The sequence below is a fragment of the Hibiscus syriacus genome, unplaced genomic scaffold (genome assembly GCF_006381635.1).
Source record: "Hibiscus syriacus cultivar Baekdansim isolate YM2019G1 unplaced genomic scaffold, ASM638163v2 tig00116959_pilon, whole genome shotgun sequence".
In the NCBI taxonomy this organism is placed as follows: Eukaryota; Viridiplantae; Streptophyta; class Magnoliopsida; order Malvales; family Malvaceae; genus Hibiscus; species Hibiscus syriacus.
The window spans coordinates 1,225,702-1,249,897 of NW_024063485.1; the positions used below are offsets into that span (position 1 = coordinate 1,225,702).

General features: G+C 33.6%; 1 protein-coding gene and 1 pseudogene across 1 annotated transcript; both read right to left on the reverse strand.

Annotated features, from left to right (window-relative positions):
- Nucleotides 1-11,406: 11,406 nt before the first annotated feature.
- Nucleotides 11,407-11,974, reverse strand: LOC120189811 (protein BRASSINOSTEROID INSENSITIVE 1-like; the record flags this gene model as incomplete). The annotated part of the gene is made up of 1 exon (XM_039192992.1): nt 11,407-11,974. A coding segment is annotated over one exon (363 nt), but the record flags the coding sequence as incomplete, so codon positions are not given.
- On the reverse strand, nt 11,974-17,455 carry LOC120189812 (annotated as a pseudogene).
- Between the last annotated feature and the right edge of the window lie 6,741 nt (nt 17,456-24,196).

A 24,196-nucleotide genomic window follows, 5' to 3' on the forward strand; every position in this document is an offset into this window, starting at 1 on the left:
TCGTTGAGATCTGGTCGTCGGTAGCACCATCGGAGTTAGGAAGGTAAAATCCTTTTTTTAAGTCTATAGGTTCGATGGTAAGTTACGTTTTAGGTAACGCAAGGTTTGGTTTTCAAGAGAGAGAGATGGAGGGGGTAAGGTTCTCGATGGTCGTCACCTTCGGTGTCTGTTGAGGATGGTCGGAGTCCTATTTTTCTTTCCTCATTGGTTTGGAGAAGGGGAAATAGATAAGAAAAAAGAGGAGGCGGCAGAAACAAAACAAAAGAAACTAGAGTTTTTGAGAAAACCCTTAGAATATGTTATATATTAACTAGGGTTGAGCAACGAAACCGAGAAAACCGAAAAATCGACACGAACCGAGTAAAACAGTTCGGTTCGGTTTGGCTTTAAACGGTTCGGTTTTCAGTTCGGTTTAAAGGCTTCATTTTTTTGATTCGGTTCGGTTCGGGTTTTCCATATGGAACCCATTTGTTCCATATTGAACCGGATAGGCAATTTTTGTAAAAATAATTATAGTTTCAAGTGATTTTTTTATTGAAAAACCGAACCGAAAAACCCGAACCGTTAAAAAAACTGAACCGAACCAAAAAAACCGGTTTCGGTTTTTTCGGTTTTTTAACTATTTGGTTTCGGTTTCGGTTTAAATATTGAAAACCCGTTTATTTCGGTTCGGTTCAATTTTTGGTAAAAAACCGAACCGAATACACCCCTAATATTAACCTTTGCATGGCGTCGTGTTGGGAAAAGATGGGAGATCGAGTGCCACAATCTTGGTTTTGTTACTTTGTAATATTCCCCCATGTTTTTCAATTTTTTGGGCAAATTATAGTTTTGGTCCTCCTTCGTTTGCAATATTTTATTTTAATCACTAATGAACTTTCATTTCCTTTTTCTTTGAGCTCTTTATTTGTTTTTTCCCTTTATTCTTTGTTAAATATATTTGTGTATGTATTCATGACTTAGCCATTGTATTTTAGTTTGTTTATGTTTAGGTAATGTATTTTTTCATTATCTTATTTTAGTCACTTTTTTTGTTGTTGTCTTTTTCATTTTGTTTGTTAAGTTTTTGTTGAGGACACAATATTTTAATTTTTTATATTTCAGTCCTACATATTGGATTTATTGCTATTCCAGTACACTTGTTATATAATATTCATATATTGGTCATTATCTTTTACATGTTTACACTTGTGCCTAAAGTTGTTATTGTTAACACTTTAACCCTTTATTTGAAGCATGATTAGTCCCATTTATTAGAATTTTAACTCATTATATATATATATATATATTGTTTTTCAAATTTGTGACACTACTTTTCAACATTAGTCCATTTTACTACTCAAGGTAATATATATATATATATATAATAAACTTTATTAATCACGTTTGCACTTTATTCTTTATCTTATTATTTGTGTGTATGTATATTATATACATATGTATTTCGTTTCATATTATTTTTATATTTATTTGTTTATTTTTTGCTATGTTACTTTTTTAATATTTTCTTCGAAAAATTTCAAGAACACTCGTCGTAGAATAGGCATGGAAAACACTACTTGGTCGAAGTAGTGTGATCCGATACGACGTTCGAACGAAATGGGAACTTGAAATAAATCTAGTTTATTTTACTAATTAAATCTTTTTTATTCAAATGATCCAATGCGTTTTTTATGTGATAATTTACTTTAAGCAAAGCTCGATTTTCATTTTATATTCGATTCATGTTTTTTAAATCAATGAGGAGAGAATATTTTTTTTGTAGCTAAGAAATATGCGAGATAGCTTTCCTAATGGAGGATTGCTAATTTCGAGATTTCTTTTCAAGTTAAAGAATTTTCCCTAATAATATAAATAATTTGAAGCGCCTAAAAAAAATCATATTTTAACTTTATATTTGATTCATTATTTCCACCATTACGACAACGTGTAAGCGATCAAGTACCGATTTTTGGGCGCTGTGGGGGTGCTTATCCTTCACCACGCGTAACCGACTCCCGAACCTGTTAAAATGAATCTTTGATAATGGAGACCGAATTTGTCTTAAAAATATTTTTTCTTAAAATTGTTTTAAAAGATGTTTTTAGGTATTTGACCTACCTAACCCAAAGGTCGATGGCGACTTCCATTCAATTTAATTCAATTTAATTCAAAATCTCTAATTTTTCAAAATAAAAGTCATAATTATTTTTTAAAATAATATTTAATTATTTTCCCTAAAAATGGTTATGATAGCTTGGCGACTCCGCTGGGGAACTTTTTTAGAGAGTCAAGCTATAAGTCGCTTACACATTGTCGTTGTGGTGGAAATTATTGATTTGAGTCTATAGTTAGCTTATGATCCATCTATTGAAGTTTTTTAATTTCTTCATATTTGTTTTCAGCTGTGTTCAAATTTCTATTGAGAATATTTACTTTTTTGTTTTTTGAGTCAAAGGTTTGTATACGCCTCCTCACACACATCACGTGCATTTTCATGACATAAGCTCTAGACCTTAGCTTCGTTCCAAATAAGTCAGGGTGAATGTTTTACTCTCGTAAGAATTTATTCTTTGTATGAGTTTTAGCAAATAACCCCTGAGATACATATGCCTTATACCTTCATAGGGATTTATTCTTCGTATGGTTATAAGGAAGTGAATCCCCTCGAATTGAACTCGATCCATTTATGCCTGTAATGGGTTAGGATTGAGGGTTTGGTAGCCCAATGGGGCACCGACATCAAGGACAATTTGAGTACCCTTTCCTCATAGAGTCGAAACCATGCATATAGTGAACCGTAGAACGGCCACGCTATGTATAGTCATACTGAACCTCTGTCTTCCAAAATAAGTGTACACAAAGGAGGAACAACTCTAAGCCTTTACCTTTTACTTTATGTTCGTAGAATACATTTATTCTTTTCGAATAAAAGCATGCGGTTAGGATCATTTTCTTGAAAATAAATCATTTTGGGTAGAAAACATGTCAGGGTAAGATTGATGCAGTAAAAGTATGCTCGGGTAGATATCATGATCGGATAGATATCATGATTGGGTAGGTGTTATATTTATCTTTAAATAGCATCTTTTAATTTTATTGATTATCTTGCTTGTACTAACTTATTTATTTTCTTTTGTTTGTGCCCTTTTTCATCCTTTTTTGCATTGTATTTCATCAACTTAATATAATGTGAAAGGGTTTATCAGTAAGGGGATATTTAAGAGAAAATTTTCACAAGAAGATGTTAAAGTTTTCAATCAAACAGTCGCATATACACATATGCACCGAGGGCTAAAAGAAGTTTAGAGTACAAGAATGAGAATTGCTCGAAGTTCATGCAACATTTGAGGCTATAAAGATGACCCATTGATCTGAGAAGTAATCCAGCAGTGAAGTCTTATCTAGGATCATCTCATCGTTAGTCATCAAGGAGCGACACACTGATTTCAGCACTGTACGGGGCATTAACGGAATTAGGTTATAGAGCACTTGAGGGGCATCATTTTCAAGGACGAAGATCCGAGATGAAGCAGTGACTCATTTCAGACTGAGCATCTAAGAGAAAGCATGTCTGTAAAATGGGTTGTCTTGTAATGTGAAAGCTTTTATTTCTGGTGAAAATTATTCTATGATATTCATCGTTAGGATCAACATTTTGCATCTGCATTTGCATAATTGTATTATGCGTGACATTCATTTAAGCATTTTTACATGCATTAATCATGGATTCATGGGTTTATCTCGTGGAGGACTCTGAGGAAGTGTTTCTAATTGAGCAACTTCGTTCACACAATACTGAGAATGGAAGCAAAATTTGAGAAGATGAAGAAAGAGTTGGAAGAGGATTTGCAAAGGATGCAAACATAGTGGGAAGCTAAAATGGAGCAAGATCAAAAGGCCACTATGGATCGTATCTTGCAAAACCAAGACAACCTAGTCGACTAAATTGTAGCAAACTTGGCTGGGCTAAACCAATAAAGAGGCAAAGAGAAGATTTCCTTGACCCATGAAACCTCTGAATATGTGATGGAACATGCTAATCCATCAATACTCGTTCACCCGACAAGCTTCCAAGCCACCCAATAGGCTTCCAAGCCACCAAAACGCAAGCAATCGTGTTAGATCCTCGGGGAAATCCTATTGATCACAACAAGTCAAATCATGAGAGATGAAAAGAGCCAAGAATGAGATCCCTTAGAACTTAAAAAAGTGGTGCAGAGAGACATTCAAGGGAATGAGAGGATGAAACTCTCATAATGAAATGGATGCAAGAGAACTAGTTTTAGTTCCTGACTTGGTGCTCCCACCCAAATTCAAAATGTCCAATTTTGAAAAGTACAATGGAACCAGTTGCCCTAGTGCCTATCTCACGATGTTTATTCAAAGGATGACTGGATACACCAACAATGATCAGATGTTGATCCATTGCTTTCAAGACAGTTTGACTGGACCCTCTTCGAAGTGGTATAATCAATTGAGTCGTACTCAAATATGCTCTTGGAAGGATTTGGCTCGTGCCTTTTTAGGTCAATACAAACACATGATTTATATGGCCCTTGATCAAACAATGCTACAAAATATGGAGATAAAGAGTGATGAGAGCTTCTGAAAATATGCTCAACGATGGAGGGATGTTGCATCTCAAGTGCATCCACCAATGATTGAAAAATGGTTCATCACTCTATTCATCGACACATTAAAATCTCCATATATTAACCACATGATAGGGGATGCTACCAAGAGGTTCTCTGACATCATCATTTATGGAGAAATGGTCGAAAGAGCTGTAAAGAATGGTCGGATAAGTGGCACTAGCAATACTGACAATGAGGAAAGAGCCGAGATTAACATAGTGGGATCTTATCTAGCTAATCAAGGGACCAAACCTCATAAGGTATTCTGAGAAAAGAGTCAAATTGATCTAATTCCAATGACGTGTGAGGAATTGCTCCCAACGCTAGTTGAGAAGAACCTTGTGACTCTACTTCAATCCAAACCAAGAGAGGCCCCATATCCTGAAGGCCATGATGTTAACGCCATATGCAGCTATCATGTTGGGAGCTCAGGACACACCACTGAGAATTATGGGGCATTAAAGCACAAGGTCCAAGATCTGATTGATTCAAGGGAATCAACATTCGATGTGTAACGGGGCATCCTGATCAGGAGTAGGGTGGCATCCATCAGAAATTTTGTTGCATTCTTATCAAAAGCATGTCATCTTGTTTGAACTTGTTTTTCTTTTTCTTCTTACGTTTAAATATTTGTAAGTCACATGACATTCGAAAATTTTAAATAAAATGCTTCATTCTAAGGAAATGAGCAATGAGCAATGAGCAAATTTTAATTAAAATTCTTTGCATATCAACTCAATTAAAAGCTATTTAATAATTAAGGTTGTAAATCTTTGACAAATGACAAGATTGAACCCCTACAAAATAAGAACCCCTACAAAACAAGAACCCGTAATCCTACTCCAGAATATACACCAGAATACATACCCTTCTCTTGCAGGGACCAAGCTAGCTTTTTCCGCACATGTAGAAGCAATCAAAGGACCTGACATTTAGGTATGTGTTAGGAGCGGACAAAATGGGGCATCTTGCACATGAGATTGCAAAGCTAATTGGTTCCTACTTATGTTGATGATGTTCAATGATGAACATGATCTTCATAGATGGAATAGTCAAGTAGGTGAATCTAGTTTAGGTCAATTGCTTGGGAATTGAACTTTAACGATGAGATTTTCTGACCTTCAACGACACCTGGACTATAACAGGTTCTCCTTAGCGAGCTTAAGAAATTGAATCCGTATACCCATAATATATATATGTATAAATCTGAGCTTTTCCGCTAAAGCAATTGGTTATAGAGGAAACTCAAAAGCCCTGGCTTTATGAATAGATTACATTCAAACCATGACATTGATCGGGTACTTGGCAATTCAGTGTTTGCTCCACTGTGATTGTCAAGTCAAAGACTTTATGACGACTTGAATCCTTCAGCTAGCCAAATAATGACAATTATAAAATATATGTGTACAATAAAGTTAAATTCAGCTAGCCAAACAATGGTAAATTAAATCAAATTTACTAAATAAGGAATTTCGGTGAATATGGACTAAGGGAGTTGATGAACACCTGGTATAGTCGAATTCACACGAGCACTCAGGAATCTCATTTTTAGACCGATATTTCTGCACTAGCTTTGCTAGAGAAGTCTACGAAACTTGAACAAATGAAAGATTTCAGAGGACTGAAATAGAAGTTTTCTAAAAGGCTAGGAATTGACTATGCTAGTTGCGTCATTTCTTCCGCCTCCGATCAAAATGCCAAACCAAGAAAGAGGGGAATGTCCTAATCTTCACGCTGACCGAGGAAAGGAAAAAGGACAAATCGATGAAATAAACCTCAAAATATAGTTAGCTAACCTCAAAACTAACCTGTCGATCTTGATATTTGTCAAAGATTTATAACTATGAAAGATTAAAAGAGCAGTTGATTCTTTTGATAACTGATGAACTTCTGCTTTAGATTTGCTGCAATTGTGAAACTTATAAGGAGGCAATATTTTTTCAAAATTCCTTTTGATAATTTTCAAAATTTTGAAAATAAAAAGAAGAAGAAAAACATTTTCAAACAAGATAATCTCTCTGGAAGCATATCTTCAAATTCAACAAATATATCAGAAGTTCGTGATCAAATATGGGGTAAGGGAAGCCAAAATTTTTAGGTAAAATTTGATGGGGCAAGGAAAACAAATTATCTTAGGTCGAAGTTTGCAAGAGTACACCCTAGAAGAAAATGAAGAAAACTGAATCAGGGTTAGAGTGAAGACTGCTCAAGCAACTGTTCCCCTTCCAGATCGACATACATCAACATATACATACATGTTACATGAGTTTGCATATGTGCATCATACATCACGCAATAAAGACTTTGATTTTCCCTCTTATGAGGATACTTTTAAAATTTTCACTTGAAATACAGTTTTCCCTCTCATTAAGACAAATTCAAAATTTATCAAATCAAATAAACTTCATCTTGGCATCCATCATAACATCCAAGATGGTCATTCATAAACACATCATTTATTGACCTTTCAGGAAATAAAAATTTGGAAATGACCCGATGTCTCTAACCTGAAGAAACATTGTCATCTACAAATTCAACATCCTGAAACAAAGTGTCGTCTCGCTAAAGACAAATTTTCTTGAAAACAAATTTCATCTCGCTTGAGACAATTTTCCTTTGAGATGAAAATTTTGAATTTGTTTCACTTGAAACAAGGTTATATCACTTGAGATTGTTTTTCTCAAAAACAACTTTGTCTCACTTGAGACAGTCTTTCTTAAGACAAGAACATTTGAGATTGTTTTTTTTTTCAAAACAGATTCGTCTCGCTTGAGACCGTTTTCCATCAAAAATACCAAATTTGGAAATTGTTTACTTGAAACGTAAAACATTTAAGATTGTTTCTCTTGAAACAAGTTGTGTCTCTCTTGAGACAATTTCTCTTGAAACAAAAAAATCTTTGAGTCTGTTTCCCTTGAAACAAAGTTTTTTTTCTCTCTTGATACAGTTTCTCTTGAAACAAAAGTCTTTGAGTCTGTTTCCCTTGAAACAAAGTTTTGTCTCTTTTGAGACAGTTTCTCTTGAAACAAAAGTCTTTGAGTCCATTTCCCTTAAAACAAAGTTTTGTCTCTCTTGAGACAGTTTATCTTGAAACAAAAAAATATTTGAGTCTGTTTCCCTTGAAACAAGTTTTGTCTCGCTTGATACGATTTCTCTTGAAACCATTATCCCTAAAGATGGCCAGCCATCCTCATTACTTAGGAACCGTGTCATCCACCGACCAGATCTCCTCATCACGTAAGAGCAACGTCAACCTTAGATAACCAACCGTCTTCATCACGTAAGAACCGTGTTATTATCATCCCTAAAGATGGCCAGCCATCCTCATCACGTAGGAACCATGGCATCCACCGACCATATCTCCTCAATCACGTTGGAGCCGCGTCAACCTTAGATAACCAGCCATCCACATCGTGTAGGAACCTTGTTATCACCATTATCCCTAAAGATGGTTAGATGTTATCATCGCGTAGGAACCGTGTCATCCATCGACCATATCTCCTCATCAAGTAGGAGCCGCGTCACCCTTAGATGGTCAGACTTCCTCATCACATAGGAATCATGCTATCTCCAAATTTACATAAAAACAACCAAAACTCTTCATCGTGGATGAGCAGTGTCATTTATTTTATCAAACTAAGCAAAAGGAGAACCGGACAAAAACTTCTTGTTTTATTGTCTTGGTCTTATTCTTGTTAACATAACAATATGCAAAGAGGGGCAGTTGTAGACACCTATTTTTGTTTCGGGTCTTTTTATTATTATTATTATTATTAAATAATTATTATATTTTGCAGGCTACAACAAAAAACCTGGGTCAAGCCCAATACAAGACCCAAATAAAACCCGAAGCCCAACATCCCACTACAAAGGACCGGTAACTCGACCCGAACTGGCCTAATTTGATAACCCAAAAAATTAGGGTTTTAAAGCCCTAAAGCTCTATAGCCGCCGCCAAACTCTTCAGCTTCCACCAGTGCGTGAACTTCACCGCCCATCTCCCTGCGCGCGTGAGACGCCGTCGAGCACTCCTGAGCCGCCGCCATCAGCAGCCTGGCTAAATTGTGACCGGACCTACATCAAACAACCACCAAATCATAAAACCCATTTTTAACTATAAAACCCAAAAAAATCATGATTTTATCAACTAAAATTAGAGAAACAATCCCCTAACCCTAGATTCATCATTCAACTGATTGATATCTACCCAAAAGAACCATAAATCAAGGATAGCAATCATATTTAAGGGAGAGGGAGAGCATTCGAAGAGAGAGTTTTTGGAAAAAAACAAACAACAAAGAAAGGGAACCCATAGCAAAAAAAATAGAACAAACAGAGAAAAACCCTTCGAAAAAAGAAAAAACGAGAGACAAGAACCTAGAAAACCCACCTTTCACCGAGATCTGGTCATCAGTAGAACCATCGGAGTTAGGAGAGCTTAGCACCGAAGGTAAAATCCTTTTTTAGGTCTATAGGTTCGAGGGTAAGTCATGTTTTGGGTAGTGTAAGGTTTGGTTTTCAAGTGAGAGAGATACAGGAGTAGGGTTCTCGATGATCGTCACCTCCGGTGTAAGTTGAGGACGGTCAGAGTCCTATTTTTTTCTTTTCTCATCGGTTTGGAAAAGGGGAAATAGAGAAGAAAAGAGAGGAGGCGGCAGAAACAAACCAAAATGAACTAGGATTTTTGAGAAAACCATTAGACCATGTTATATATTAACCTCTGCAAGGCGTCGTTTTGGGCAAAGAGAGGAGACCGAGCGCCTATTTAGGGGATATTCTCAATCTTGGTCCTTGTTACATTGTAATCTTCCCCCGTGTTTTTCAATTTTTGGGGAAAATTATAGTTTCGATCCTCCTTCGCTTGTAATATTTTATTTTAATCACTAATGAACTTTCATTTCTTTTTTCTTTGAGCTCTTTATTTGTTTTGCATTCTATTTTTGCCCTTTATTCTTTTTTAAATATATTTGTGTATGTATTCATGACTTAGCCATTGTATTTTAGTTTGTTTCTGTTAGGTAATATATGTTTTCTTTATCTTATTTTAGTCATTTTTTCTATTGTTGTATATTTTGTTTTGTTTGTTAAGTTTTTGTTGAGGAAATAATATTTTAATTGTTTATATTTCAGTCCTTCATATTGTTTGTATTTATTGCTATTCCAATACACTTGTTTTATAATATTCTTATATTGGTCATTATCTTTTACATGTTTACACTTGTGCCTAAAGTTGTTATTGTTAACACTTTAACCCTTTATTTGAAGTATGATTAGTCCCTTTTATTAGAATTTTAACTCATTATATCTATATCTATATCTATATCCAATATATATATATATATATATATATATATATATATATATATGTATGTATTGTTTTCCAAATTTGTGACACTGCTTTTCAACATTAGTCTATTTTACTACTCAAGGTTTCATATATATATATATATAATAAACTTTATTAATCACCTTTGCATTTTATTCTTTATCTTATTATGTTCGTGTATGTATATTATATACATATGTATTTCGTTTCATATTATTTTTATTTTTATTTGTTTATTTTTTACTATGTTACTTTGTTAATATTTACTTCGAAAAATTTCAAGAACATTCGTCGTAGAATGGGCGTGGAAACCACTACTTGGTCGAAGTAGTGCTATCTGATACGACGTTCGAACGAAATGAGAACTTGAAATAAATCTAGTTTATTTTACTAATTAAATCTTTTTTATTAAAATGATCCGATGTGTTTTTTATGTGATAATTTACTTTATGCAAATGTCGATTTTCCAATTATATTCGATTCGCGTTTTTTAAATCAATGAGGAGGGAATATTCTTTTACAGGTAAGAAATAGGCGAGATAGCTTTTCCGATGGAGGATTGCTAATTTCGAGATTTCTTTTCAAGTTAAAGAATTTTCCCTAATAATATAAATAATTCGAAGCACCTCAATAAATAGATCATATTTAAACTTTATATTTGATTCATGATTTCTACCATTACGACAACGTGTAAGCAATCAAGTACAGATTTTTGGGCGTTGTAGGGGTTTTTATCCTTCCCCACACGTAACCGACTCCCGAACCCGTTAAAATGAATCTTTGATAACTCATACCGAATTTTGTCTTAAAAACGATTTTTCTTAAAATTATTTTAAAAGACCTACCTAACCTAAAGGTCGATGGCGACTCTCATTCAATTTAATTCAAATTAATTCAAAATTTTCAAATTTTCAAAATAAAAGTCATAATTATTTTTAAAATAATATTTAATTATTTTTCCTAAAAATTGGTTATGACAACGTAAAAGAGAAAAAAACCTCAGAAAAATGGTATTTTGCCCTTTTTTATTTGGGTTAATTACCCATTCATACCTGAATTATATCCGATTCTCAGTTTCATACATAAAGTTTAAAAATTCTCGATTAACTACATAGTATTTTCTGCCGTTAACGGATTCACCCACTTCCGTCACGGAAAGTGACGTGGAACCCTATAACTATGACATGTGACACATTAAAAAACATGTTTTTAATATTTTAGGTAAATTATACTATTCATCACTCAACTATGTTCTAACTCTTATTTTAGTCATTAAAGTTTAATTTTTTTAATTTAATTATTAAACTATAGAATTACTCTTATTTTAATAACTCAAATTTTGTTTTATTAATTTTTTATGACATGTCATCTATTAATAACTCAAATTTATTTTATTTATATTTTAATAACTCAAAATTTAAATTACTTTTTATTTTAATGTATTTGATTTAATATGTAACTAATATGTATTAGTTTCTTGATCGCAACAACACTCCCGTCCTTCAGCTGTGTCTTGTATACATCACCAAAGCCTCCAGAGCCGACGAGGTTGTCGTTATGGAAGCCATTAGTGGCTTCAAGCAGATCAGAAAAGGTGAGCCGTCGTAAGGGCTTCTCGAATGTCGCAAGGTTTATGCTCAATGCTTCCCGAGCACTAGTTAGCTTCCAGTTAGTTTCCAGTGCCAGAATGGGAAAGACCGCCGTAGGGGTTCCTTGTTGAAATTCTATCCAATTGTTCCGATCGAATTCCGGCAAATTCGAGCAAATTTCCAGATCCATGGCACTCTGCGCTTCCATCATTCTTGATATACATATACCTTTTCCCCGCAATGAAATTGACAGCAATTTTACCTGATTGTTTAAACAGCACGTTAGGGACAGCCCCATTCAAGTTATTGGAATTAAGATCCAACCATATCAAGCTTTTACAATCTCCAAGCTCTGGTGGGATTCTTCCATAGAAGGAGTTATTGCTAAGCTTGAGAATCGCAAGGCTTGAAAGCTCACCGAGCCAAGCCGGAATCTCGTCGGTCAACCAGTGAAATTATTGCTAGACACATCGAATGATTCCAAAGAACTGCAAGAACCAAAGCTACTAGGAATCAACCCAGAGAAATTATTATAAGAGAGATCAAGCTCAACGAGATTTGAACAAGCTTGAGTGAGATGCAAAGGAATCTCCCCTTGGAAATTGTTTTCAGCTAAATAAAGATACTGCAATTAGAAGTTGGCAAAGCTGGAATCTGACCGGAAAACTGATTGCTCGATAGATTCAAGAAATTAATGTTCACACATGAAGAAATCGCGCAGCTATATCGCTGGAGAACTTGTTGCGGGAGATATCAATATGTTCCAAGGCGGAGCAGTCTCCGAATGAAGGAAAATCAGCCGAAAAATTATTCGCTGAAAGATCCAAAAACTTAAAATTCTTGCAGTTCGAGATGTTTACTTCACCCTCAATCTTGTTTCCTTTCAAGGCCAAGAGCTCTGACTCGCCGCAACCACCTTGGAGGATCCAATGAACCACGTTATCACCTGAAATCTTGTTGAAAGAAAGATCAAGAACTCGCAAACTCAGCTGCAAACCCCTGCTGGATTCAACACCGGAAAATCCGAGGCTATTGCTTGATAAATTGAGAAGCTTTAAGTTCGAGCAATAACCCAAGCTGGAAATAACTGAAAAGGGACCGTGGCTTTAATGAAGATGAAGAAGAAGAAGTGTAACCCCTCATACCGATGCGGGTAACCCGATCCGATCTGGAGTGTCACATTAGAGCTACCGGAGCGACCTAATGTAAAAATAGCGGAAAATTTAAAACTTTTATTAAAACATGTAATTTATAAAATGATTTATCAGTATGCAGAGATAAAACAGATTTTCAGACTTGTATATAAAACAAAATACAATTACATGCCCCGTAATCACATGTATCATACTCTGCAACAACGCCAGAAGAACTCTCTTACTGAAGTCGATAGATGCACTGATTCAATTCTTTTAGCCTGCAATGGTAAATAAAAGAGTGAGCTTCGAAAAGCTCAGTAATACAGAACTACCAGATGATGCTGAAGAACGTGCAGATACAGATAAACATATATTTCCTTATTGGTTCAGACATCTACATATCTTTATGCTGAGCAGAGATCCTACGGATATTTCAAGTAGTAACAGATAATAAGTGTTTAGTTCAGGGAAATATATTTCGGATGTCTATGTTCAGGAGATCAGAATAGGTTATCTAGTGTGTTCCCATAAAACCAGTAAAAATATACAAATCTTTTAATACATATATATATATATACCCCCATCCCTTCACAACAGAATGTATAGGTTCCCCATAACCATACACCTAACCCACACAAATTGTAAGGCCCTAAGCACAAAGCCGAAGAACCTACAGAAATACTTCCTTCAACAATACCCCCAATTAAAACATTTTTCCGTCAGTAAACAGAGATATCAGAAATCAAAACAGAATTCAAAACAAATATCATAATAGAATCCAGATCAGAAATCAGAACAGAATTCAGGTCATGTATCAGAACAAAATTCAAGTCAGAAATCAGATAAAATATTTATATGATTAAGGAACACACCAGAGTTTACAGATATTATTCAGAGGTACTGGATAATCTTATCAAGCAGAGAAACACATATCTTAAGTATATCAATAGAATGTTGGAATTTAAAATCACTATTGGAAGAGTTCAATAACTGACGGATTCATCAGTTATTCAGAATATGACTTAGCTGATAAAGAAGAAATGAAGGTTCAGGATATTTACAGTCTATGTCGATTGATTTCATTATCAAACAACTTCAAATGAGTATCTCCCAGAATTAATGCTTATCGACTGCTCAATTCATTGTCCTTACAAGGTATTTACACTTTAATACCACAAATTCTAGTCCATATATCATCTTCAGAATCGTCGCTGAATAAATCTTCCAATGTCTTTATTTCATGTTCACGCTTTCACTATATCATGAAATGTTGACGTACTTGATTTGTAATTCATGATCCATAAGAACATTACATCATGTATGTTCATTAACGTTTCCAGATTCATCCAAATCACTTACTTAATCCTTGGTCCTTGAGGTTACTTAATTCATTTATAAGTCAAGTCTATTCCAATTATTTTGGGGGTTTTCAGGGTAATTCAGACGTTTCTGAATTTCGAATACATATTGTACTTCCGTTCAATTTAATTTGGTCTTTGTGGTCTAACGAATATCCATTTCTTAGTAACGAATGCGATCTAGAGTTGAGTTGAGCTGAGTACATCCAAAATTATCATCAAGTCACACTTGAGAAGACGAACACGCATTCAAGTAATATCTATGTCGTTCAGTACTGACATATCATTAAGATTGATCAACTCACTTAAGTTGTGTTCCATAATTTTTAAAGGTAATCCAAAACCTATGCTTATTTGGATTCCTTAATTAATCCAAGGCATTTACTTAGTATAGGCCATAAGAGTATTTTGGTAATTTTGGTGTTCAGTTTTATTCAAATCATTACAGAGCTCGAGGATATCCCATCATTCCTGAGTTTGGTGATATTCTTGGGTCATTATCATTACAGGGGTATTCTGGTCATTTTACAGATCCAATGTATTTCAATCTTTTCTTTCCGTCCGATCTTATTATTAAATTTAAACTTATCATTTATTTCAGTCATTTCGAATAATTCTGCCAAAAGAACAACCTCAATAAATTATTCTTCAGGTTTTTACTCATAACTCGGATATTTTCGGGTCAAGTGCCTTCTCAGATTTTACAAACAAAATATCATGAATTTTTCTATACAAAGACAGAATCTTAACAATTAAATCCATACTTAATCGAGTTAAGTATGAATCCTCAAAGTACTTTCTCATTTAGGCTCAACTCAGACTATTTTACATCTCAAGGGCATTTTTGTAATTTCTTAACCAGATAATTTCGGTATTAGCTCTTAAAGAAAATAATTATAATTTAAAGATCCTATGATCAATTGCTTTCCCGAACATTCTCTGATCTTGAAATTATTCCTTAACAAACTTCTAGCATCTTGTGCAAATCCTTTTTGGCGTTAAAAATCAGTTATCCAAAATTTCTAAACAAAATCATTATTTCTTATGCACATCTGTAATTATATCGGATCAATATGTCTTTTCAGAGTTATTAACCAACTTCCAGAAACAATTCTTGTCATCCTACAACATAAGGGTATTTTTGTAATTTTATCCTATCGAAGTATTCTCATAATTTCCCATCCAAGTACCTTTGATGAAATAAATTATAATTTACATAACCAGACTGATTCATTTATCACTTAATCACAAAGCTTGTAATTTAATTCTAATAATTCCTCAATCTCTTATATTAGTCATTCGATCCGTATTCAGTTACAGAATTTCTACCACATTCATATCGAGTGTATGAATTATTCAACTCCACAAAAAGTGACCAACATTATCTTATTCATACATTTACCAATATCAACATGTTCCATAAAGCATAAAGAGGTAGTAAAGTATTACTTCGATTTTCGTGCCATACTGAGCGACCATAAAAATTCCATTCGAACGCCCTCGATCTTTAATTCAACTTCCAATAATTCCTCAGATACATATCAACATAAATTATATCAAAAACGGAGCTTAATTGCGATAAACGGATCGAATCAGGTGATTAATCAGTGAAAACCAACTTACCGGGTTTGAATTTGGTGAAACGGACCCCAAAAATGAATTCAGGACATCAAAAACATAAAATATGACTTTAATTTCGAGGCCTTCGGATCCGAATTTTGAAAAACAGACCCCAAAAACGGATTTGGGACGTCAAAAACGGGTTTGACTTGCAATTTCAAGGACTTCGGATTTGAATTTCGAAAAATGGATTGCGGAATCGGACTCGAAACGTCGAAAAATATCAGGATATGTATATTCAGTCAAAGTCAAAGGTCGTTTAATGCCAGTCAACGCCGGTCAACACAAGTCAACGGTCAACAGTCGACCATTTTACACAAATATCACCATAACAGAAATTAATTAAGAAATTAATTACAAAATTAACACCCAGACGATGCCCACTCTCGTGGGTGGCGCGTACGGCGTGCGAACAGTGATACGGTGTCGGAAAATTCTCGAAAAAATTCCTAAAAAATATTTTAAGGCATTTTGAGACACATACCAAGCTCGATTCACAATTTTGAACGGCAGAGAGCTCGATTCTGAAACGTCGGAAACTTTGACGGTCTCACCCTCCACGTGTCAACGACGATGGAGAAACGGAGAACATCGGTGGACTCGGAACGATGCAAGGAACACAATGGTGTGGGAGGTGTCGTAAACGGATGACCGGATCGTCGTGAATCGACGAAAAACCAACTGAAATCGAGTTAAAACCGACGATACTTCCAACTGAAATTAACTACGAACGACGATGATTCATAATGAAAGGTTTGAGGGGTTTTGTTCTTTGGTCGACAAAGAACACGATGATGGTTTCGGTTCATCGATAGAAGGTCGGACGACGAGTAAATCAGAGTTTAAAGGAAGGTTGAATGGAGAGGGAAAACTGGAAAATAATCTGGAAACTGCGCACGGAAAGGGGTTTATAATTCATCCCATAACAAATGGGTAAACTATGAGTTTAGTCACTGAACTTCATAAACTTCTTAAAAAATATGTCAACTTTGAAATTTTACAATTTAATCCATCGTTTCTTTCAAAATATCAATTAAATCTAATACTTTATAATTTCTAAAATTTAGCCCCTAAATTGGGGTGTTACAAGAAGGATTGTTGAGGACAATGGGTTGCTAATAATTACATTAAAAAATTGTAAACTTTAGTGACTAAAATAAGAGTGAGAAGGTAGTGAATGATGAATGATGTAATTTACCTAAAAAATAAAAAAACATGTTTTTTTAAGTGCCACGTGTTATTTTATTATAGGTTAGAGGGTTCTACGTCATCTTTCGTGACGGAAATGAGTATACCCATTAACGGCAGAAAATATTATATAGTTAATTGAGAATTTTTAAACTTTATGTATGAAATTGAGAATCAGGTATAGTTCATGTATAAATGGAGTAATTAACCCTTTTTATTTCAATGTTGCCAATTGTTACGATTCTCTCTCGGGTTTATATAACCGAAACTTTACAAAAATAAGAAAAATGAAAAATAAAACCAAAAATCTTCACGTTTTTTTGTGTGTGCAATGATCACTCTGGCCGAAACTGTTTTCCATCGGCCGCTGCCATTGTGGAGGGGTTGTTTTGTTGCACGTTGATTTGGTGGAGACCCCTGCTCACACGCTGGGATTGCTGTCGTGACAGCAGAAGAGGACGAGGGACCACAAAGGGGGAATCCTCAGTTGTTGCTCACGTGAGATGAGACGAAGAGGCCCCTGTGGACAACCTGAAGCGTCGCGAGGGAAGTCACCTTCTTTGGAGGGTTTTGGAGACCCTTGAAGTGACGGTTGAAGCTGGTGAGGAACCTTTGCTAGCATTTCTTACAAATCTTGTGTTATTGGATATTGGGCTTTCTGGATAAGTGGATTTGTAAAGGGTTCAATTGGGTTTAATTTGGGTCTGGGTTAATTTGTAAATGAACCAATAATGAAGGCTTTATTTTGCATGTATTGTTACCATGCCCAAATGTGAGGTTTAAAAATTTCTCGAAGCCCTTTGAATTGAATGTACATGCAATATCTCAAATTTTACCTAGTGACCAATGTAAGTTTTGAAATATTAGTGGTCAAAGTATAAATTTGGAAAATTTTATGGATAAAAATATAATTTTTAGAAGTTATATATTTTGTCTGTAAACGAATAGTTTGTCTCGAAATAATTGTTTTCGTGGGAATTGGAATTTTGATTCGGAATTTGTATTAAAAGCTCCATAGTAGTAAAGTTTGATAAGAATTCGGATAATCGGATCGAATTGGAATTTTATGAAAATTTGAAGGATGATAGAAAAATGTTGGAATATTATCTCCATGAACAGTGAAATTTGATATAAGGTCGATTTTTGAAGTTAAGCCGAATATGGGGAAAATTAGTGACTAAATAGTAATTTTTGAAATTTTAAAGGGTAAAGGTGGAAAGTGAATTTTTATTTGTTCATTTTTTTATTTGAATATTTACTTGGAAGATATTTTGGTGGCATGATTGGAATTATTAAAGATTTTAAAGGATAAAGCTGGAATTTCCTATTAAATGAATTTTAAATTCATTTAAATGCTAAAGTGACGTGTATTAAAGAAAGGTGAAGAGAATCAAGAAAATTATCAGCCATTTTTCCTTCAAGCTTCCGTGATCCTCCATGGTTGAAGTGTTAAAATTTTCAAATTTATTTTTAAGCTTATTCGATTGATTTTTGGATTAAGCTACTAGATAGAAAATTAATCCTCTTGAAATTCTCTATCATTTGATATAAAAATTTCATGGAAATCATCTTTAGATGTTGAGATTCATGAATTGAGTGGTTGAAGAACATGTTGGATTTTGAGGATTTAATGAAAGATTATTATGTATTTGATGTTGGAGACTAATTTTAAGGCATGTGTGATGATCAAAACTATGTGTAAAGCTTTATAGTGAATTCGGTCAAATTAGGGTTTTAAGAGATGGTTTGATTTTGATTTAATTTGATGTTGTAATAATTAGAATAGCATAAATTTGATGCAAATAAGTTAAATTCATGTTTGAAGTTCAATGAAAATTAAGCCCTAGAAGACTTGGATTATTCGGCCATAGGGAAATAAATTGGGGTAAAATGTTGAAAAATTTCCTATGGTTTATAATTGATATTAGAAGTGTTCTATGTTGGTTTGGAAAATTTTGGAAGCTTGAATTGGAAAAAAAACTAGTTTCCAAGTTATGAGAATTGTAGTTATTGAGTAAATGTGCAAATTGAGGTACTTAATGTTGATTTATAATGATTATATGCTGGAATTTTTAGTTAGGAAGTTGTTTGGAACCAAATTGCAAATTTGGTAAAAGTCAAAGGTGGAATTCGAACTAGAAGTTTAGGGACTTGTTTGTAAGTTTGAAAATGTGTTGATATTATTTTGAACAAGAAATTATGATGCTGTAATTTTTATTAGTATGTTGATTTTTAAGTTTAAATATGAAGCTGAGATCAAATTGCAAGTTTATAAAGTGGACGGTTGAATTTGAAAAGTCTAAGAACGTTTACGGTGAAATGCAAGTTTTTTAATGTTAAAGTATTAATTTGAGTATTTTATTGAGGTGCTAGAAATTAAAGTTAGAGTGTTGAAATTTATGTTAGAATGTGAAATTGGATCCTTTTAGAAACTCGGTAAGTTTGGTGGTTAGTTTGGAAAGTTTGGAGGTTTAAAGGTAATTATGCAATTGTAAATGTACTAGATTGATTATGTTGATTCGATGTTGGAATTTTCAGTATTGAATTTGAAGTGAGCAAGGAGTAAAAGATCATTTCAAATGAAACGGAAAAGTTGAGATGAATTCTAAAAGAATTCATAATTTGTGGTTAAAAATACAAAGTTAAAAATGTCATGGGAAGTTTTGATGAATTTGGATAAAAAGGGACTTGAATGGTCAACTTGAAGTATTAAGGTCAACACAGATTTTGTGACATGGAATTAGTATCAAAAAGCATCAAAAGATTTTCAGGAAATTTTTTTCCTGATGTGTGCATATGTTAGTAAGATTCTAGTATATGATTTGAATTACTAATGTGGTGTAAATGATGCTAATTTATATTGTGTGCTTGAATTCAAGATTAAACAATATTAAATCTAAAGATAAGCTTAAGGATGAAGTGTGAAATTCTAGGGAAGGTTGCAAGCTAAGGACATCAAGTGAGTGCATTTAATTTGTATTTATGTTATCGAACAAATATTGGCTTGCGATGAGCAAATGAAAAAGTTATTATGGTAAGAAGCGACTCCTAATGTTATGTGAATTGTGATTCAAGCTTATATGTTCAACTGGTAAGCTAGTAGAACTTGTAAATAAGCTAAGGATGCAAATTAGTGAAATCTACTTATATTTATGACTTTAACAGTAAGTTTAGAAAATCACCATAAATTCTACATAAATGGTTAGAGAATGAATCTTATACCGTTGGATTTGTATATCAGTCTAGTTTTGTCTAACATAAACATATATTGATTTCGAGGAGTATACAAAAAGAAGTGAATTTTTAATCGAGGATAGATCAGAAAACAGGTCAGCAGATTCTGCTCAAAACAACTTCTGTAAGTTAACTTTGAAAATTCATTATAAAATGTACAAATTGAGCTATAAGAACTAACTTATATGGTTAGATTTTTATTCGAGTCTAGTTTTCATTGGTATAAACACAATAATTTTTAAGTGTGTATATTAATGCAAAATAATATTTCTTTAAAGGTGGTGCAAACTGCCAGAGTAGTAAACTATGATAAATTTTGTAATCGAAGCAATCGAAAGCGAAGGATTAAACCTAAAACATAGTGTGACTTATAATTTGACTTATAAATAAAGTGTCAAAATTAGTAACTGTGGATTATTTATTCACTTATGCTGATCAAGGAAAACTTGCGATAAGTCAACCTCAGATACTTTATTTTTAAAGAACAGTTTGAATCGAATCATAAAATATTTTCATGACAATTAGTGAAATGTTTATGATGTATTTTTTGTATGAATTATTTAATATATTTCATATAATATTTTTTAAAATATATTTGAAGGAATTTTCTACAATGATTTTAAAGAATGCTCTGAATATTTTTATGAATGGAATATTTACTTGATGATCGTAGAAAATTACTTGTATTATTTTGGTATGAAATTGCCCAAGATATGACTTTTATAATGATAAGTTGAAATAAATTCTGATATGAAATGTGAATATTGAATGAATAAAATATAATACGGAACCCCATTATATGTTGCATTGAGAATCGTAGTACAATTGACATGCCATGAGATGGAGTGATTATGATTATGAATGTGATACCTTCGGGTAAATTATGTCTGGCACTGTGGGTGCAATGAGATGAATGCATTTGGAGTGCATATTATGTTATGATTATGACGATTTAGCACTGAAGTGTTTATTATACACACTCGTTTGACTAACGTACCTTGCATTCTCATAAATATACATTGAGCTATGAATCTAAAAGTTAGCTATAAATTCGAAAAGAAAGTATGAATCTGAAAATAAGTTCTGAATCAAAAAGTGGATTATGAAATGTGAAAGTATTGATTATGAAAAGAAATATGGAAATTCTGAAATGTAACTAATAGTTATTCGTTATCATGGTTTTGACAAAATCTTGAAATGATGATTTTCAGATTTTATGATGAGAAAAGAAAATAGCTTGAATAAATAGATTTGACACTTTATTATCATGATTCTTATGGACATGTGAGATATTGATTTTGACAAGTTTTATGGATGAGGAAATAACTGGTGAAAGTCGGTTTGTGAATATCGAAAGTTCTTTTTTCTTAATTAAGGAATATATTGTTTTGATTTTATTAAATTAAATAATTTTCTATATCATTTCAGTTACATTTAATGCCTCACTAAGTGTATACTTAGCGTGTGATGATTTTCATGCGTAGGTAAAGAAGATCAAACAAAGTAGGAGTTGAGCTTGACATCAATTAACCAAGAGTAATTACAGGTGTCAGTAATGACATCCTATTATTTTAATTTCCTAGATGGTATGTATACTAATAAGATATGCATGCGATATATAGTTATGAATATAAATATGAATCTAAGATATGTGATTTAGAAAAGAAAAAAAATATTTTATCGAAATAAGAAACATTTTAAATTAGATGATTATCGGCAGCTTATGTTAGGATAGGAAACCGTATAAAACTATCTATGTTAGGATAGGAAACAATATAAAACTATCTAGTTGATGCCTAAAACCGTTATTGATTTGGGTGTTCTAAATATTATATTATGATTTTATGTGACTAATTTATTATATTGAAAGGGTTAAATTGGATAAGTTTTAAAGAAGAAAATTTTGTACCATTTTTTCAACTATAAAATGTCTATAAATTTTATGTGACATCTTTAACTCGTATTCGGGTAGGTATACGAGTTAAGGGTGTTACAGTAAACTTTCACAAACGATTTTATCGGCAATGCCCTCACTTTTGAATGGTCTTTGATTGCCTTCAATCCGGTTTGATGGCTTGGACAAAATTAGGTTACGACACAAATAAGTCTGATATGATTGATAAATATTAATGGTTTTACGTACTAATAGATATGTTTATTTCGAATTTTATTGAAAATAAACATTTCTCGTGTAATTTATGTCTTTAAATAATGAAGAATTTCCTGAAGAATTTTTTTGAAAAAAATTATGTGATGGACTAAATCCGATAATAACGGCTGGATCGAGTCTATTAGGTTACAGTAATTAAACCAAACAAGTTTGCACTCAATGCCTAATTTCATTAACTTTAAAACAAACAGTCCTAAAAAATAATTATACTAAAAATTTGGGTAAGGGCTTAATTGCAATGATTTTAAATTTATTAATGACTTAAAAGTGAATTAAACCATCAAAATTTTAGGATATTGCCCCTCCCACCTATAACATGGATATCTAGGATTAGAATATTCTAAAAAGAGTAAGAATTAAAATGATTATTTAACGAAAAGTGTGATTATAATGATAAAGTCAAGGAGTGAGTGAAACGATAGGTCAACAACCATCACACTGCTTAACTTTGGAAAATGTAAATATATTCACAGAAAATGAGACCCAAGTAGTATCCGAAACAGTCATTTTCTATGGTGGGCCAATGAAACTTAGCTCTCTCACATGTAGTGGTGTAATTTTCACTCTTATTCTTAAACAAAAAACATATATCACGTGAAAATACAACAAACACAATGAATTATTATTCACTAGAAAACAAACATCACAATCCCAGAAATGTGATAACTGGATTTGCACAACTTACATTTGACGAGATCGACGAGCAATTAGGTCGTAGTTCGGTGTGCCGGTAGGCCTCGGGAGATAGATTAGCGATTCCGAGACTGCACAAGTTCGTTTACAGGAGGTGTGGAGATTAATGAATCCGAATCTGTCACTGATGCTCCTTGCCACCTTAATTCCGGTCCAGATATTGCTCGAAGATCCACTGTTGTCGTTGTCCCTGGAGCATTCGATCATCGCCATGAAAAACGGATCCTTACGGAAACTCTCAGACATTTTTTTGGAAGTCGGCGGAGTTGCCGGGGGAGGTAATGGTAGCAACTTTGTGGAGTCCTTTTTCTTGTGACTTTGTAGCTTCTTAGGTACTCCTGGAGAATGTTCCCAGGAGAACGGTATACCCGAAAATTGGAGTGGCGAAGGAGGGCTGAGAGGCAAATCTCTCGGGAAAAGAAAAGATCTGAGTGACGATGATGATGACGACGATGATGAAGAAGGGGTTCGTATCGGGGAATGGTATTTGGTTGCCGGAACTATGGTGTTGGAATCTTTTGGTGCCATTTGTTTACGGACACTCTGAGTTGATAAGCAATCCATAGTTGCATACGAAAGGGGGATGGAGACCAATTTGTATTATATGATGCCTTTTAATTTCTTCTGTTTTATTTTATATAACCATGTTTGCATATATTTATACAAATACTAAATGTATACAGTTGTTGCTTTCAATCCACCAGTTTTCTTACATATAAAAACATTTTCCTCTTTTTCCATTTAATTCTTTAAAGAATAGACAGAATTATGTTCTTGGTCCCTTAATTTTATCAGTTTAATCATTTTAGTCCTTAAAATTTATAAGTAGCTATAATGATCTTAGACTGACATCGCCATCATAGGTAAATAAATAAATCCCATGCAAAACTAAAAACTAATGTTAATTGCAAAAAATGACACATGACATTGATTGAAGAGTAAGGAAATATAGAAAAGGACTTGGGACGTAATGGGACTTAAACTAAGGTGGTGGTGATAAATCTGTGTAGGAAGTGGTTGAGGGATGGTGGTTTTATGTGGCTGACCCTAAACATGGGACCCTGAACCGGTGCTAAATTGTTATTATTGCCTATCATGGAAGATGAACCTACACATTTAACAAATAGTTCCACATACACACATTTATATTTAATTTTGGGGTCCTATTTATGGTTACAATGAAATTGGAATTCATTGGAGATGCAAACACAAAATCAGACAAGAGAACAGCCTGGGGTTCGATCGGTGGCCATTTTGAGAAGAAAT